Source organism: Diadema antillarum, unplaced genomic scaffold (assembly GCF_040938485.1).
Source record: "Diadema antillarum isolate AM-2024a unplaced genomic scaffold, OU_Dant_1.0 seq00000773_RagTag, whole genome shotgun sequence".
NCBI classification, from domain to species: Eukaryota; Metazoa; Echinodermata; class Echinoidea; order Diadematoida; family Diadematidae; genus Diadema; species Diadema antillarum.
In genome coordinates this window covers 312,157-330,949 of record NW_027271662.1, presented here as the reverse complement: position 1 = coordinate 330,949, position 18,793 = coordinate 312,157, and the positions used below count along the sequence as shown (strand labels likewise).

General features: G+C 40.1%; 1 protein-coding gene across 1 annotated transcript; it reads right to left on the bottom strand.

Annotated features, from left to right (window-relative positions):
* Positions 1 to 933: 933 nt before the first annotated feature.
* On the bottom strand, positions 934 to 12,803 carry LOC139738907 (NFX1-type zinc finger-containing protein 1-like). The gene is made up of 4 exons (XM_071649536.1): positions 12,584 to 12,803; positions 4,781 to 9,362; positions 4,211 to 4,325; positions 934 to 1,428 (listed from the first exon to the last, which is right to left on the bottom strand). Exons 1-4 carry the CDS (start codon positions 12,801 to 12,803, stop codon positions 934 to 936), a joined length of 5,412 nt encoding a protein of 1,803 aa, XP_071505637.1.
* Positions 12,804 to 18,793: the final 5,990 nt, after the last annotated feature.

The following is an 18,793-nucleotide window of genomic DNA, read 5'->3' as shown; positions in this document are numbered from 1 at the left end:
CGGTATAACCTGGTATGTTTACAGGTGGACTTGTTTCTTTCAGCCATGTTTCAGAAAACCCAATAACATCAAACGAGAACTTAAGTGAATACAATATGTCTGTAATATATTCTAAATGTTTTGGAAGACTTCTAGAGTTAAGATGTATGCATGAAAAGGTATCATTCTTTGAAGGGCTAAATCGACTGGCGAATTTTTCAATTTCATAATAACGACTTACATTATCAAAATTACCAAGAACAAAATTCCTATCCGGATCTCAGTCATCGGTCCCAAACAACCGATCGGATACAGAAAAAGGATTGAGCTGTAAATTTGACAGTCGATCTAAATCTGCTGTGTGACTTTGAAATTCATTGAGAAAGCTTACATCGTCAAGTTGACTAAAATGAAACAGAGAAGCTTCGTGAGGAGCTTGAGATGTTATCTCACCAAACATACTTTCAGAAAATATGGTTGAATTTCTAGGTGTGCGAATACTAATGAAGGTACACGTGTATTTTTACAGCCATGGAAACAGAAAAGTATCAACAACATAGACATAAAATCAATATTCACAATCAACTACAGATATTGAATCCACAATATGTCCAAATATATATATGTAAGTAGATGAACTTGATAGACTTATAGCTATTTATCTTTTCTGGTAGACAAAACCAACCCGCATAAATCAGCGTCTATTTTCTTTTGACAACCGAAGAAAATAAAAGAGTTTCATTTCTGCTTATGACATGTATGAAATCATTAAGATTCATTTCTGCTTATGAAGTCATTAAGATTTCCATGAGAAGAAAAACAATTACAGCAGTAAATTTAGATCTAGGTAATAGCTCACTGGTTTGAAATACTTAAGGAAATGTCGGAAATGTTTAACAGTTGACACAAAAAGTCCCATAAGGAAGAGGAAGCCGATAAGCTTACCACAGATGTTCAATCTTTATACAAGACCCATGGTGCTGCTTGTTGACCCTTGTTTCGGATTGAAAGGCGGAGATCAACGCCAATCAGGCGAATGCAAGTTGACTTTCCGTGTTGTTTACGCTGCTCATAAGCTATCTTTTCCAGACGGTAGCGCTTTGCCTTAATTCCGGGTGGAAGATCCGTTCTTATGGTGAATGGGAGGGTGGTGCCAGCAGGAAGCTGTCGCTGTGTAGCGTCGTATGCATTCAGAATGGCGTCGCGGTCGAACATAGACACAAATCTCACGATTATCGGGTCCGGGGTCGATGGCGCGTTGGGTTCGCGATACTGCTGCTTACGCGGTACTCGATGGGCGTGGACCATAGGAATTGCCTCGGCCTTCTGCGGAGAAATGCCCAGCTTCGTTATGGCGTCTCGAACTTCAGCTGCAGCCTTCTGCGGGGTGTTATCTCCGGCAGTGGGGGCTATTTTGTAGAAGAGTAGGTTTTGTTTCCGATTGTGCGGCTCCATCGCAATCAACGCATCATATTATGAGATAAGAGTGCATTACGTGACATAAATGATGTAGGTTATTATTGGCATTAAAACGAAATAAAAGTACATGTGCAAGAAAATACGCGGAAAGGTTTTATTGCACGTGTCACGTAAAGGATGGCAAAGTTGCAGAAGTCACCCTTGTTCTCAAAAAGGTGATCCTCATGAAATTAGCAACTATCGACCTATTTCTATCTTGCCTAGCATTTCAAAATACAACAAATAATGTATCAGAAGACCGATCACTTTCTGCAAACCCCTTACTTTTCACTAAAGCGGTTCCAGAAAAAACAAAAATCATTGTCCTGATCTGGCACTTGTCCAACAATTAGACAGATAAGATTCAAGTTACTTACATAATTTTTTGTGACACATGCTAGATTTTTTTTTGATTTATGGATTCATGACAGTATACCACAGACATTTTTACCTCTGATATTTTTACTTCTGACAATTTTACCTCTGACATTTTTACATTATATTGGTAATATTTGGTCTTAGTCAAATTTTGGAGTGATGTTACCGGTAATATCGGCAATCGGTAACAAATTGCCCAGTGTGTAGCTATTCCTGTCATCAAGCTGGGAACTGGAAACCAAACTCATTGTCAGGGAGGTGAAAAACAAAGCGGATCAGCAGTTCTCAAGCTGGAGAAAAAGCAGGTACATGTTACTGTAGACGACATTTTTATCTCTTACATTTTTACTTTTGATATTTTTACTTCTGACATTTTTACCTCTGACATTTTTACTTCTGACATTTTTATCTCTGACATATTCACCTCTGACATTTGTACCTCTGACATTTTTACCTTTGACATTTTTACTTCTGACATTTTTACCTCTGACATTTTTACCTCTGACATTTTTACCTCTGACATTATTACACCGAAATCTGTCCAGGACAGCGGCAGGGGACAGAGGGAGCGATTGCCTACCTCAACCATATTAGTCTGGGTCCCAGAGGCTGCGAATACCCTTGTTTTACAGTCGGCCCGATTTTTCCGAATCTGGATGATGCAACTCTTGCTTGACGGTTTCGAGATATCAAAACCGGCCACCATAATCGGCTTTTGTTATACCTTTCTCCTTAAAAATGGTAAAAAAATTGGAAACACTGGCCTACCTGAATTTAAGGTTAGACCTTATTTCGAGGGGGCTGAATCCCAATCTGACTGATGCAACTTTAGCTTCCTTGAGGTTTTTGAGCTGTTCAAGATGGCCGACAAGAATTGAAATTCCCATATAATATATATGTCTTAGAAATTGTTAAAAATTGAAATAGTTGATGAGTTTCATCTTTTTCGAGAGTGCTGAATCCAATTCTTGGTGAGACAACTCTTGATTCCCTGAGGATTTTGAGACATCCAAAAAAGGCCACCCACACAATTAAAATTTTGATATGGCCCTTACGTACATGGTGAATAAGTTGAAAATAAATTGATTTGTTACCCTGTCTTGGAGGTGCTGAATGCGAATTTAATGATTGATGCAACTCTTGCATCCTTAAGGATTTTGAGATATTCAAGATGACCGACAAATGACCACCAAAAATCTTGACTCTCTCAGAATCCTATAAAGAATGCAACTATTGCATCAGCCAATGGTATCATGCCAATTTTGATTCAGCACCATCGAAATAGGTCAAAACCAACAATGTAATATAAATTTATCTAACATTTGCAAGGAAATACACGTACTTCAATCAAGATTTCAATAATTGGTAGCAATCCTGAACATCTTAAAATCATCAAGGATGCAAGATTTGCGTTAACTAGGTTAGGATCTAACACCCTCGAAATAAGATAAAAACTACTGTTTTATTCGAATCATAATACTACTTGCACAGGGAAAATGCTTTCTTTTTTGGCGGCTATTTTAGAAATCTCAACTCTCTCAGGGATGGAAAAGTTGCACTACCATAATTCAGAATCAGGAATCAACTTTAAAAACTAAGATTAAGATGTGATCAAACAATATATGTCTTTTATTGTAACAAAATAATATCTCGAGGAATGTCAAATTGCTGAAAATGACGGATATATGGGATATTTCAAGTAGTGCCCCATCCCCTCGGCCTCACAAAAAAGTCACTGTTAACAGCGTTGCCTCTTTGAAGATCGAACCTATCAAGCGATTACATAATTCGAAGACGGACACCTGTGTCCCAAAACTAGTTGCTGAAAAATCCAAAGAGTTATATTCTTAACAATGATTTGATGAAAGAAACAAAGTAATATACTTGTATCAGAAATACAGATGAAACTAATACACTTGTCTTCGTATTGACACGTCATGAACGTCAACAGATTTCAACAGATTGCAAAAATCAAACCAAACCAAAGAAGAAGAAACTTACCTCTTTGAAATTTGAAAGCTGGTACAATGGAAAGTACCATCCAATAATCATGACATGATGCAAACAAGCAAAATTTCAGAAATTCCTAAAGTAGGGACCTACATGAGCAGCAAAATATTAAAAAATCTCTCTCCCATCCTGGCCGACTTGTGCTCTCATGTTTAATACGCAGGTACGCATGTATACGTAGGTAATACACATAATCAGTAAATTCAAAATGAAAAAAAGATCATGTTTACATGAATGTTACGATGACAAACATATAGTAGGCTCAATGCCTCTACCTGATTCCTCTTGAATAGTATAATCAGTTAGGAATGTGATGTCATATGTCCCAAGCTAATGGTGGGGAATTTGATAGAATGTCCGCTTGTAGGAATTAAAATAATCTTACCACAATCATGGTAAGTCCTCTTTGTGGGGGAAATAGCTCCTTCCTCCGATAGCCAAGGTGATTGTCTAGCTCTGTCACCTCGAACACGTGTCCACAGTCTTCAAGTTGTATGTACCTACAGAAGGAAGAGCGTAAAACAAATGCGCAAAAACATAAGGTGTGTACATTTGTCTCAAAGCACTAATGATCTCTAAGAAACTAGAAAATCATCCTTTTTATATAATACTCCAATCAAAAAAGAATCCAATTTCGCTTCGAGTTACAATCGACTTGCGACCACGATTTCGTTGACCCCAATTATGTTGCTATGTACTACATACTGATACTTTGATGGGTTCCAGTGTGCAGATTAGAGTGCAGTTATGATTATTCGATATGGTACATTCGTAAAACATATTAGATTATGTTGAGTTAAAACTTTCTCCTTACACTTCGATACCTCGTAAAGAAAATGTGAAACGACGATTACATATAATCCTGTTAATGTTGACGCTATCGAATTTACAGAATTATAATGTAATTGTCGTACAATGTGTTCGATGTTTCGACATCACCTTCCCTCAAACTTACCGTAAAGTATCAGAGCGTTCGTGTCGCAATGAGATTTGCTTCAGGTCAGCCTTGTCGCAGACTCGACACATCTTTGGGCAAACCTCTCCACACAGACCAATACATGGATGTCCACATTTCTTGTTCTTCTTGGGACATGGCTCCTTGCACGGGGGTCTGTCACAGGGTTCACAGCACAGTTTAGAGCAACGGTAGTGTGGACATTTCCAATCACAAAGTTTTATGCATGGATCACACATTGTACTACAAGGATGACGGCATTTGTCATGACTACATTTCTGCTGACATCTCTGTTGACACTGAAAGCAAGGTCTCCCACATTTTTGTGAACATTTGTGCCCACAAATTAGCATCCTCTCACACGTTTCTGTGCATGGTAAGTGGAAACGTCCTCGTTTGCATTCCCCGCATGTACCCTTGCAAGAGTGCCCACATAATAGTGTTGCGTCACACTTTATGTAACATGCGCTGGACTTGTCACAGCATTTGACTGTCACTTTGTGCTTACATGGCCAGTCTTCACGGGTAATCCTCTCTTCACACTTCTCAGTGCAAGGCATCCAGCATTTTTGCCGGCATTTGTGACCACATGGAAGTACTTTTAGGCATTCTGAGGTACACGCTATGTCCTCTGGATTCCTCCAACATTTAACCTTCTTGATGTGACCACACGGAAGCTTCTTCAGCACTGCTTCCTGACATTTACCATCTGCGTAACATTCCTCTTCTAACTCGTGCCCACATGAGAGAAGCTTCCTTGTGACGAAGTAGCACTTCACATCCTGTATGTCAACATGGCATTCCAGATTGCATGTATGTCCGCAAGGGAAAGTTCTCTTCAATTTTTTGTTGCACACGATATTTACTGGATCTTTGTAGCACATCTCTTTACATATGTGCCCACACTTCAAAGTCTTCTGGACAAGTTTTGTGCATCTTCCGCGCTCACAGCATTTCTCTCTTCTGCTATGACCACATTCAAGTTGCCTCGTAACGATAACCTTACATTCCAAATGTAAATTGTCTGGATTTTGATGACAAGGGAGTATTCGTTTATGAGAACATTGAAGAGTTTTCTCAACATCCTCCTTACACACGATGTCAGAGCTGTCGCCGCAAGGTACTTTGCCGATGTGTGAACATGGCAATGTTTTTGACACAATGACAGGGCACTTAGAAGGACAGTTCTTGGAGCAAATTTTAGGGCAAGTGTGGTTATTGGAGCAGATGATCTTCGAGCAGGGCTCTCTGCAAACGTATGACTTATGTCGATTGTCAGTTGGGTGACATCTCTGTCTACAAACATGACCACAATCCAGTCGAGTGTCACATGGCTGCAGGCACCCTCCCCCTGGAACACTGTCGAAGTCCTCGGATGACTTGACGTCTGTCTGGATGTCAGGATGATTCTTACACTGCAACTTTAGTGAATTTCCGATACTGTCTGTTGATTGCAGATCCTGAAAGATATTTTTCCACAAGTCACTGTGTTTAGCAAGCATGGTGAAGTTACCAATGCAGAACATGCCTTTCTTCGCCCTTGACAAGGAGACACACAGCCGATTTGAGATTCCCAGAAAGCCAATCCTACCAACATCGTTACTCCTAACAAATGAAAGAAGTATGATTTCATTCTCTTCTCCTTGGTAATTGTCAATAGAAGTCACCTTCACCCCGAGAAACTTATCGCGCCCCATCAGTTGCTTGAACTGGAGAAGCTGACCTGTGTATGCTGTCAGAATGGTGATCTGATGTGTCTCATATCCCTGCTGAATGAGATAGTAGCAAAGAGCAACCAGGAACTTCGCTTCATGCAAATTGAAATGACTTTGAATGTCCTCAATACATTCCTCTGGCTGTGCGTGATCAATGAAGAACATATTTTTGGTTACACCTTGGATGTTCCCAAATTCCTTCACAGAGTCATGGTCATCAAGAACATCGTAGAAGTGTTTCCTCATGATGTCCGCAATCTGAGGGCGCATTCGATGTTGAATTTGGAGCTGAGTGTAGGGAAACCCGTTGTTGACAAGACGTTCAAACAGAGAAACATCCAAATGATATTTCTTTGCCAGCATGTAGACGCTTGGCTTGGGTCTGAGTTGTTGATGGTCACCAATTAGAATGAGCTGTTGGCAAGAAGAGTGAAGGGCTGTTATAATGTGAGCCTCAAACACTTCAGCAGCTTCCTCAACAACTACAATCTTTGGTCTCACTCTTTGAAGCACTTGCTGATTGCTGGCAGCCGCAGTTGTGGTCATGCCAATGATGGTAGCTCTTCGGAGCACTTGAACCTTCTCTGTGTCCTTGGCTTCCTGAAGTTTGAAACATAGCCGCTTGTATTGGCTCTCACACCTTGCGAGGTTCATTTGAAGATCTGCAATGTACATGTTCACCCACATGTGATAAAGACCCCATCGATCATTTGGGGACATTCGCCAAACATCATGTGTTGAGACAGTGTATTCGAAATCAATCTCGTCTTTTCCCAGCATCTTTCTCTCAACGAAACGCTTCAATTTTGCATGGTTGTCTTTTACCGATCTAGTCTCTTTCATCTCGACATCAATCAATCGACGTGCCTCGATCTGGTCCATTTCATATTCGATATCTTTGGAGACACTGCAGCTACTGCCGTTTTCCACTGCAGAGGTTTCCCTACCATCTACTCTTCTCTTCTTTCTCCTCCGTCCATACATTTCATTGTCTCTTTCATCGTTCCAATCACTATCTTTGCGGCGGTCGGTGAGGAGCCATTCTGCCATCCAGGAGCTGACATTTTGTTTTAGATGCTGTAGTCGTAGAAGACTGTTGTAATGTTCGCAGCTCATGACGGGACGTAGCTCAGACTCAGTGACAATTTCCTTTCTAGCCCCTGAAAGTTTCGACATAATGTTGTTCAGATTGTTTTTAGCGTTTTGAACCCGTCTTTCAAGCGCTATCGTTTTCCGATCGCGGGCATTCCTTGCAGGCAGTAGTCTTTTGAGGTTGTATTGCTGAAGTTTTTCACTCTTGCTTTGACTGCCAACTCTTACGAGACCCGTAGAATGGAACTTTACAATGCCTTCAAGAAATTGATCGAGGGCATGATTTGTGCAACATACCAAAAGAATGGGTCCGCTGTTGCCTTTTAGGGACCACATACGTCTATTTTCCAGCAGGACATGCAAGATTTTGAGACCAACGTAAGTCTTACCCGTTCCAGGTGGACCCTGAATAACAGACAGTTCTGTAGTGAGAGCTTTCTTCACTGCTTCCAGCTGTGACGGGTCTAGGTTGACGTCAGTTACACGAGGCCAGGCATCATCTGTCATTACTGCAATACTACGCCATGACACACCTGATCTTTTACGATCCATGCCATGAAATAGTGGTGTTATGTCCATTTTAACATTCTTAGACATTTTCTTGGAATCTTCCCTGCTTCTTTCCTGAAGGTACATTGGGGCTCGTACCTCATTCTTGAGGTGAATGATGTATCTTGATAACGGCAAGGAGGAGGCTTCCATTCTCTGTAGTCCCAGGAGTACTGGACGATAAGCTTCGAAGAAGACGGTAGACTCTGCCATGACGAATGTCTTGCCCTGTAAGCAGGAGATGTCCTCTTGATCAACCAAGTGAACAGCCACACGTCCAGCCTCAAGTCCTTCTATATCTGTGTTAGCCACAGTTGCAAATAGAAAAGTCGCAAAGTTGTCGTTGGAAAGAATGACTAAAGAGCCATACATGAGACGCTTGGAGGATTTCCATGTAACTCGAGGTTTATTGAAAGACAGACAATGAGAAACTCCGGTGGAGTCATGACTCGACCAAATGTAACGCACTCCCTCATAGATTCGGACATCTTGGAGACGGGACCTTTTTCTGGGATGAGCTCGTTTGAAGGCTACATATTCTGATATTCCACTACGCAAAGGTTGTACAAAATCTTCTTTGAGAAGACGAAATTGCACGTCCAAATAGTGTTCACCATCTGCATAAACACCTCTCGTGATATGTGGCCGAAGGAATGGTCGATACCCTGCCCGAAGTTCTCTTGATGTAGGGAAAATGGTTTGCTGACGAAAATCATCCGGGGGAGGGTATCTGCGAACTAGCTCCACCTGACGTATGCGGTCCCTCTCCCTTTCTTGTGCATCAATTTGTTGAGATACGGACCTTATGATTGGCTCGAGATTTTTGTATTTGTTAACAGTCGGTGACACCTTTTTGAACCCTTCTACGACATCCATGAGAAGGGTGAAGGAAACTTGAACATCCGTCGCTCGACTCGGCAAGCACTGTAGCACTGCTTTCAACACGATGAGTACGTCCATTAAAAAGGTTTCTACTTCACTGCCACCTTCGTTTGTGAAATTTCTCAGTTTGATGAGATAGGGGCCGAGATGGGATGTTAGCAGTTTAGAGTCACACACCATGGTGAGCAGGGTGGTGACTGAGTGATCAGCACTTACAACGTCACAGACTGATGCTAAACTCCTCCAAAGCAGCCTCTGTCTTTCGTCGTCAATGCTAGGTTCGTTGATACTCCTCCCGAATTCCTCTCTGTGTTTACATAGATCCACCAAAGCCATGGATGGCTCTTTTTCAAGAATATGTATTAGCGATGAGGAACTGAGTGTTTGAAAGGGCCCGGTGTGCTGACATCGAGTTCTGAAATTGAATGTGAGAAACTTCATGTTGTTTTCGTAAAATTTACAGAGCTCCTAAACATGTTTGAACGTTAATGTCATCTGTAGTTGAGGAATCTCATTAAAATCCAGAGAAATGTATCTTTCACGATGTTTTTTCTCCAATATACTGACCTCTACATTCACTTGGGGTCAAGGATTTTCTAACATCGATTACATTGTTTTGTCTAGACTTCTTTAGACTGATTTCCCCTTGATGGTGAAATTTTTGTATGACCGACTTGCCGCAAGCTTCAGAAAGAATACCGTGTGCGCCGTAGTGGTAAAGTTCTGAATGAAAATGTGACCGGCGACAACGGTTTCAGGCAAAAGTCGGGCATTTTGAAAATTCATTTTTTCACTGAATCACATTGCCCATTTCCTAAGCTTTGCATTGATATAAAACACTTGCATTTTTCGGCACCATAAGTGGGCATGGAAAACGAAATTAAATGTACTTTTTTAAGTTGTTAGCCTGACAAAATTGCGAGAAAACGGGCTTTGAAGATTCACCTCTTTCTCAAAGACAATGTCCGAGCGGCGATGCGAGGTGAGAATCACCCATCCGTACGATGGTGCCAATCGCTGTTAAGCTCCGCCTCTAGCAACCACATCGCCTTCTGATTGGCTCACTAAGAGAGTCAAATTTCCCGGGCACCCTTACTAGCAGCTCAGCGTATGGAGCAGAAAAACAATGCGGTTCGCTCGGGTTTGTTTTACCATTACGTCTTTCAAGATGGCGGATACGATAATTGCACGTATGGTGTACATGTGTATGGTGCACGCATTACGCAATGGCATCCACACGCCATGACCATGTGCATGTAACAGGAGCGGGTGGCGAATCCACACATTTACAAATCGCGTTTTCATTGTTGTTGATTTGATTTTATCATTGCCGACCCTTTTGAAGGCAGATAAATGACAGTGCTGGCAAAGATCACGCTTCCTGTTTGTTTTGCTTTTACAAGCCGCGCATATGTTGCCTTGTTTGGTGGTGTTAATTATATCAAAACAAACAAACAAACATGGCTCGTTAGTTTCGTGCGATCTTGATGTGTAGTATTTGAATATAACTGGTTTCATGTGACCTCTCCTTTCCTCTCATCTACCTTCCCTTGAGTCAATCTGCTGTCATGATTTTTACTACATGTACAAGTAAACTTTGTTTTTTTTTTTCTTTTCACACGATTATGTCGTGCTACGTACATGATATTTGTTTCACTTCCGTTGTCGAACATTGCGGTAGAATAGTTTGGATAGAAAGCCAAACGAAGAGCACGCACTACAGCGTATAAACCACTATAGCAAGAACAATGGAGCATGTAATCACATGCACGCGTGGACAAAGCATTCCCCAAACACTGCAACTGGTGTCTCCGAAAGCCGAATTATGTAAATGTGCGCGACGCACCAGCCAATCGCATACGAGACCTTGCGCCGTAGCAACGCTGGGGATATTGGCGCGGCGTTCGAAAGAAGCTCGAAACTGACGAGTGCGATCCAACATAGGGTGCTTAAAATTCCATTTTCTATAGGAAAAACGTAGTCTTATGCTACGAAATTTAGTGTAGATGTAGAAAACATATCAAAGATTCGATTTCTGCAAAAAACCCAAATCGACAAAAATAATGGTAGAGATCTTTGTACCCCGCCTAGGATGAAATTTGCTATTGCGACTTTTGCCTGAAACCGTTGTCGCGGGTCACAAATGTACAATTTCCAAAGGAAATATGCGATATCACCTCGATTGGAAGCTGCCAAAGAAGTCTCATTATTCCTACCCCAAGCTGCATTGGTGAGATAGTATACTAAAATTTGGGATCACAAAACGAACAGGAACTTGTTTTCAGCACTTTTGGTGAAATAGTGTGATTCGGTGTTTCTCACAGCGTCCTCTTTTCATTTCTTAAAAATCCTGTCCAAACTCTTCACTTTCAACTCCAATAACTTTAAAAAGAATTAGGCTAATGCATTGAAAGTTGGCATTAAAGGCTTAATTTACCATTTGCAGATGAAAGAAAAATCCAGCCTTAGTGCTTCAAAATAGTTCTAAAATGTGAGTTAGGGATAGAAACAACCACTGTAAAAATTAGAATCCGTATAATCGATGTTAAGTATTGTTAGATACACAAAATGTGAATAATAGTTATAATGAAAATGTTTCCAAACTAAACCGTGTACAGTTATGGTTTATTGAGAAAAATAGTGAAATCTCCTTATATTTTAGACTTTATTGCAAAAATTTCATATGGTAGGATGTTCTGTGATACAACAGACCTACACATATGCATTAAATGTGATATCTTGAAAATATTTTAAATCAGTGCTCGCAAAGGTAAACAGGACCTTTAATTATCTTTGGAATGTGTTAAGAAAACGTGTTTAATTTCAGCGTAATCTGATAATCTCTGCATTGTTGTTGCTCCAGTGATTAACATTCTGATTGTTGTTTTTTTTTGTTCCATTCATCGCACAGCTAGCACAGCTTGGTAAAGATTAAGCACTTGAATAGACCCTGTACTTCAGAGCCGCTTTTCTCAGTTCACATTTTCCTGAGTGTGTGCTTTCTATCCAATATTAGGATATAGGTAAGGAGAGTCCATTTGAATTGAGTTATAAGTCATCTTAAAGGGAATGGCTAGTAACTGATCAGTGGGAATCAGTGGGAATGCTGGGGGGTGATTGTTCCGATTCTTGTGGGATTCATTTAAAAGTACATTATATATCTATTGCTGTGTGAAAATTTTTTGCTTCAGAACGGTCTCATATTCAAGTAATGTGCAGTTTAATGCCCCGTCACTGTACAGGCATGCTGACCTGGAAACATTAAGCTGCACATTACTTGAATATGAGACCATTCTAAAGCAAACAATTTTCACACAACAATAGATATATAATGTACTCTTAAATGAATCCTACAAGGATTGGAACAATCATCCCCCAGCATTCTCACTGATTCCCACTGATCAGTTACTAGCCATCCCCTTTAAAGCTAGAAGTCTGCTCTTTCAGAAACTGCTCTAGACTAAAAATTCAGGTCTGCCGACTTTTTGTTGGTTTTGTGATGCAGGGTAACATCCAATATGACATTAATATTTGAGTATAATTCTATCAAACACTTGATATTTACCTGACAGATTCTGTCTCATAACGGTAAAAGTGATTGCCAGCTGTAAGAGGTTGATCATCACTTGGGATAGCCACAAATCCTGGAGCGCCCTCATCCGTCCGACAGCCGTCACCTCCAGAGTAGGTGGGAATATGTCGCTTTCCTCTCCGTACCGCTTCTCCATCGTGTCCGTTCCCAATACTCCAGCACATCGTCTTCGTAGCGTGCACTTCATCTCCATCGCTGGTCATGTGCGTAAATAATAAACATTACAAACATAAACACTTAATCAAGATAACCGGTAATTTTATTCATGAATGATCAAGTGTGACCACTTAATATGAACATAGTAAATGAAGACAGTATTGCTCTTTACTCGTTTTTATTCTCAAATAATTGATCTATCTGATTGGGTAATTTCAAAATCGGTACTAATACTGGTGTTTACACAGTCTCGACACCAGCAGCAGCAATAATTCAGAACTGGATATCAGTTGGTGTTAGCAGGTTGACCTCAATACCATGTCGCTGTTCCGGTGGTTACTGTAGGACCCGATGTTAAACGTCGTCTGCTGCAACCAGCCCCACTACTCTTTTGTGCGATTTACATGCTTTTTCTGGATTGAAGAACACAAGACTGGGAATTATCAAAATTGTCATTTGGAGTTTGGTGTTGGTGCCTGCTTTCCTGTTACATACGCGCGAGACCCACATTCATGTTCATGGACAAATGGTTGAAGTTGAGCTTGGCCTCTGTGAATGCAATAGTGACCGTTGACCGTACACGAACACTTTGGACATGGCCACATAAATTTATGCCTTGGAACAAAATTAAGATCGTTGTATTTTTGGTAATTTTAAAGGAAATTAACGCATTTTAATTATTCTACCACATTGCTTACAATGCCTTCATAGCTGCACCTTTCCATACTTGATTTCAACCAAGCGCAATCACCTTTTTCGTTGAGCAATACTGCTCGACTTCGCGCTGGTATGACGGTAACACTAGAGTTTGAGATCGATAATTACAATCGGTACTGCTCACGTTAATCTGGCCATCGATGTTGGAGATCAATTTAGAGCAGTTGTTTGGGAGATAACATCAGCGTCAGTAGGTTCTCTACTATCACCAAACTTAAAATTACCCATTTTCTCTATTCGCAGTTTTTCTAAGAGTTCTTACCCCCCCCCCCCTATCTTCTTAAATATGGATCCCAGTACTGACAGTCGTTGACTTCAATGGATTTGCGGTAAGCGTATTATAAGATTAACTGTTGGTGTTAACAAAGTTTGCTGCAGCTGCCAGCAACGATGACAACATTTGTTCCTGCGACAAATGCTCCGGTTAGGGTTAGGGTTTACTGTGATGGAGTTTTAAGTTTAGTTTGATGTGAGGAAGTTTGATGTAAGGATTAGGATAAGGGTTAAGATTATGTTTGTTGGTAACCTATGTTCGGCTAGGGTGCAGATACTTCACGGGAGCAATTGTTGCAGGAGCAAATGTCATGTAACCGCCAGCAGCATGGGTTAGTTTTGTGTTTGAACAACAGCAGCAAATTGATTGCTACTCCATGTCCCGGTTGACTTTTATTTCATGAACACATTACCTACAAGAGCCTGAGGTTGTTGACCGAGTCTCTTAATATTTAGAGTGCCTGCAATCAGCCTGACAATGGAAACAATGCTGGACGAAACAGAATAACTTCCAGTGGAAAGTACCCGTCACGCCGTGCATGTGATTTTCAGTTCTCCTTACTTCACGGGGCAAACAAAGCTAAAAAACTCTGACCAAACTGCTAAATTCATTACAGCCGAGAAATCTGGCACATTCATTCCTCTTGTCATATATATATATATATATATATATATACATATACTCACACAGCCTGTCAGTGCCCAGTTTATTTTAGTTTCCTCGAACGTCATACATACCCTCTAAACAGTATCAAATTCATGCATATTGTGATAAAAGCAGGGGGTTAATATTTACTGAGAAGTGAACGAAATGAAAAATGTTATATTGATTTATTTGGCCTAATAACATTTTCCAGGTGCTAAAAAACAAACAAACAAATAAACTAATCATTACTTCATGTATAATTTGGACATGACAGCCCAAGAAGTCTAGGAACGGGACCTCGGGGTTTGCCTATAGATGGAGATATGGATGGAAAGATGGGTATAAACGGATACTTAAAACTGACTTTTTGGACGGATGGCGTTTCATACAGCACCATACAAGGGCATATATATATATATATATATATATATATTTTTAATATACTTAGCATTGCACTAGACCCCAAGAATGAATGTTTTAATGTTAGTTATTCTCACATTCTGAGTGGTACACAATCATGATTTTGGCTTATGGATCGCAAATCAAGCCACGCTTAGGCTGTAGCCCCACTGTAGTATTCATTGTTGTCTTGCTTATACGTTTTGCTGTACATTGTGTAAAGGCAATGAATAAAAAATATTCTATGAACAACTTATGTTTATGTAAAATATTCTAAGAACAACTTATGTTTATGTAAAATATTCTATGAACAACTTATGTTTATGTATGTACATGAATGTGCATTTACAATGATGATACAGAAACCATTAAATCAAATCAAATAAAAATCAAATAAAAAAATTGCATTTCACGCTGCATTTCTCATAGCATGCAGCAGCAAAACTTGTATTTAATCGAAGCAGAATTAATTCAGAATGCACGGACGATGGCTTCATGAAATAAAGATGTCAAACATTGTATTAAAAGGAGGAGTTCTCGCAGACACCCCCCCCCCCCCCACCTGTTATGTCAGACATTGTAGTTAAATGTGGACGTCGGTTTCTCCCAGAGCACTGGATACCCTTCTGTTTAAGTTCCCTTAGCTGTTTGTATTTATTTTGTTTTGTGCTTAAAATTATGTGTCGATATACTGTTTGTCATAAACGACTTGTACACAACCATATCTGATGTAACGGAAGTAAGCAGAAATAAATCAAATCAAATCAAATCAAATCAGTGCATTCACTACAACATTCAAAGCTGTCTCGTTGTCCCTAACGCCAAGGGACCGTATCCGGGCAATTGCCCCTAGAGGGCAATTACCCCCCGGCTAAATACTGGTTAGTGGTAAGATTTATAGAGTAAAGATTAGGGTTAGGGTTAGGATTTTGGGTTAGGGTTAAGATTAGGTTCAGGATTAGGATTAGGATTAGGGCCAGGGGAAGGGTCTGGGGTAATTGCCCAGGGGGTAGTTGCCCTAGACCTCCAAGGGACATAGTGAGTAGAACTAGATTATTAGCAGAATAAAAATCACTTAAAAACTATTGCAAATCTTGATCCACTATAGTAAACTGTTTATAATTCTTGTGCATAATGCCTAACTGTAGTGTCACTATCCTAATTCAAGTAGCCACGCTTGAAATCTGTCACTGAAACATTTTTAAATATTTTGTCACAAAAACACAAGCTTTCTGCAAAAGTGGATGCATTGGGATTTCACTGCTAAAGAAGGTTTCAATTGTCTAATTTAATCATGCACACCTTGATAAGGAAGCTGGGAAGTAAATATACCTTGTATGTGTGTGTTTCTTCCTCTCTCTCAGAACGGAAGAAGTTTTTTTCTTTCTGTATTATTTTGCTTTGGTTTGTTTTATTTTGTTTTTTTTCTTTTCTTATTCACATTATGAGTTGTCTTGAATTCGGCTTTTAAGATTAATGAACTAATTGTTTGAATAGGACTTCAGAAAATACATGTACTTTTATGCTCGTACCTGACAATTAATGCTCTCCCACAATCAGCACGGCTGGCGGTCATGTGAGGGCGATCACTTTGGATAGACACGCGTCCCTCTTCCCCCGCAGTGCCCCCTTTCCCTCGAAAACAGTCACTTCCATCAGACGAAATGGGAAGGCCGGCCATGATGGCTGGCGAATTATAGCTGTAAATGGGATGGAGAAGATGTTATGACATAGGGCGGTTGAAGTCAAACATGATTTGCTATGGACTACATTTTTTGTTGTTATATAGCTATCTATTTTTCTTATGGAAGGTCATGGAACCATGATCAGTGTACGCGTACAGTGCATAAACAGAGCATAAGAAAACTTGTAAGTAGTGCAAATCCGGCTCTATTCCCCGAGTCAGCTGAGATTACCAGACACAACTGTTTTACCGAGGGGTCCAAAACAGCAAAAAAAAAAATAAATAAATAAATAAAAAAAAATAAAATATCAATACAACTATACGTAGGAAGTATTTATGTCATAAGAAAAAAAAAAAACACCTAATAAGCGAGAAGGGTTAAGCTCCATAAAAATGAGTTAGCATTTGGTCATACGTCGCCATCCCAATTACCAAAACTTTCAATTTATCAAGGGAAATACGAATAACACAAATTACGGATGCAAATTATGCCCTTCAGAGTTAAATGTATTTCATGGAAAATGACTTCATTTTTTAAACACGGTTAGAATAAAACAAGAGTTTAGTTCAGGAGACAAATCTATGTACCTGCAAGCCCACCCTCCCTCTTTCTCTCTCTCTCTCTCTACCTCTCATAAAATATACATGATGATATTTATACTCTCTAAAAAAGAACAGCTAAAATGTTCGCTCTTGAAGGACTGAATAACAGAAAAGAGTGAAATTGGAGTGAATTTTGAGTGAAAATGCTCATTGTCACTAATTTTGGAGTGACCTCAGGGATCACTCGAAGATTTTGGAGTGATCCCTGAGGTCACTCCAAAATTCACTCCAATTTCACTCGAAACTCACTCTTTTCTGACAGTGGCGTATCTGGGGGGGGGGGGGGAGGGGCAAGGGGGGGGGGGGCACGTGCCCCGAGCGCCACTTCATGGGGGCGCAAAAAACGGGGAAAAAAAACCCCGAAGAAGAATAAGAAAAAAAAAGAAGAAGAAGAAAAAAAAACAGAAAAGAAGAAGAAAAAAAAATCGCCCGGAAGGGGGAGAGGGAGAATGGTGGGGGAAGGGGGCAGAAAACCAAATCAAACAAGATAAAAACAAAACATGATGATGACGCCGACAAAATGACAATGTTTATTGCGTTCACACAAGAATTCCATGTTCTGTAAGCTGAAATACAACAATTTTCGGCTCGCTCGCTGCGCTCGCTCGCCAAAATTTATATTGAAAAGAAGGTAAGAACAAAACGGGAAGAAAAAAACAAAAGGGGGCACGTGCCCCGGGCGCCACTTCATGGGGCCGCAAAAAAAACCGAAAAAAAACAACGAAGAAGAATAAGAACAAAAAAGAAAAAAAAACGAAGAAGAAGAGAAAAAAAACAGAAAAGAAGAAGAAGAAAAAAAAAAACTCGTCCGGAAAGGGGGAGAGGGAGAATGGTGGGGGAAGGGGGCAGAAAACCAAATCAAACAAGATAAAAACAAAACGTGATGTTGACGCGGACAAAATGACAGTGTCTTTTGTGTTCACACATGTCATTTTATATTTAGCAGGCAAAATGTTTCACGGAGTAGCGGCTGCAATTTCTTTCGTTCTGAAGCGATCGCCAATTGGATCAAAAGAAGGTGCCAACGGTTTCGAACATACGGGGGGGGGGGGGCGCAAAAACCCCCGAATCAAACAAGATAATAACAAAACGTAATGATGACGCGGAAATGTACAAATTTCGGCTCACTCGCTCGTACTATTTCGTAATTTAGAGTATTTTTTCAAGTCCTCAGTTTGTTGGTATACATCGTTATCTATAAGGCCGTCACTATATCTTGATTAGAATTGTAAGATTTAATAAGCAAAAAATGACAGGAATTCCATGTTTTTTAAGCTGAAATACAAAAATTTTCGGCTCGCTCGCTCGCCAAAATTTAGCCAAAAAAAAGAGAGAAGAAGATAAGAACAAAACGTGACGATGACGCGGACAAAATGACAATGTCTATTGTGTTCACTCATGTCATTTTATATTTAGCAGGAAAAATGTTACACGGAGCAGCGACTGCAATTTCATTCGTTCTGGAGCGATCGCCGATTGGATCAAAAGAGGACGCCAACGGTTTCAAACATGCGGGGGAGGAGGGGGGACGCAAAAAAAAAATCAATCAAAAACTGATAAGTACAAAACGTAATGATGACGCGGACATATACAAATTTCGGATCACTCGCTCGTACTAATTTAGAGTATTCTTTTTTTGAGTCCTCAGTTTGTTGGTATAAATCGTTATCTACAAGGTCGTCACTATAATTGTAAGATTTAATAA

Coding starts and splice junctions, on each gene's coding strand:
- LOC139738907 (XM_071649536.1), bottom strand. CDS start 12,803: ATGGAGATGAAGTGCACGCTACGAAGACGATGTGCTGGAGTATTGGGA. Junction 9,363..12,583: donor TATGAGACAGAATCTGTCAG/GTAAATATCAAG, acceptor TTCTTGAAAAAG/AGCCATCCATGGCTTTGGTG. Junction 1,429..4,210: donor GAGGACTTACCATGATTGTG/GTAAGATTATTT, acceptor ATTGCGATGGAG/CCGCACAATCGGAAACAAAA.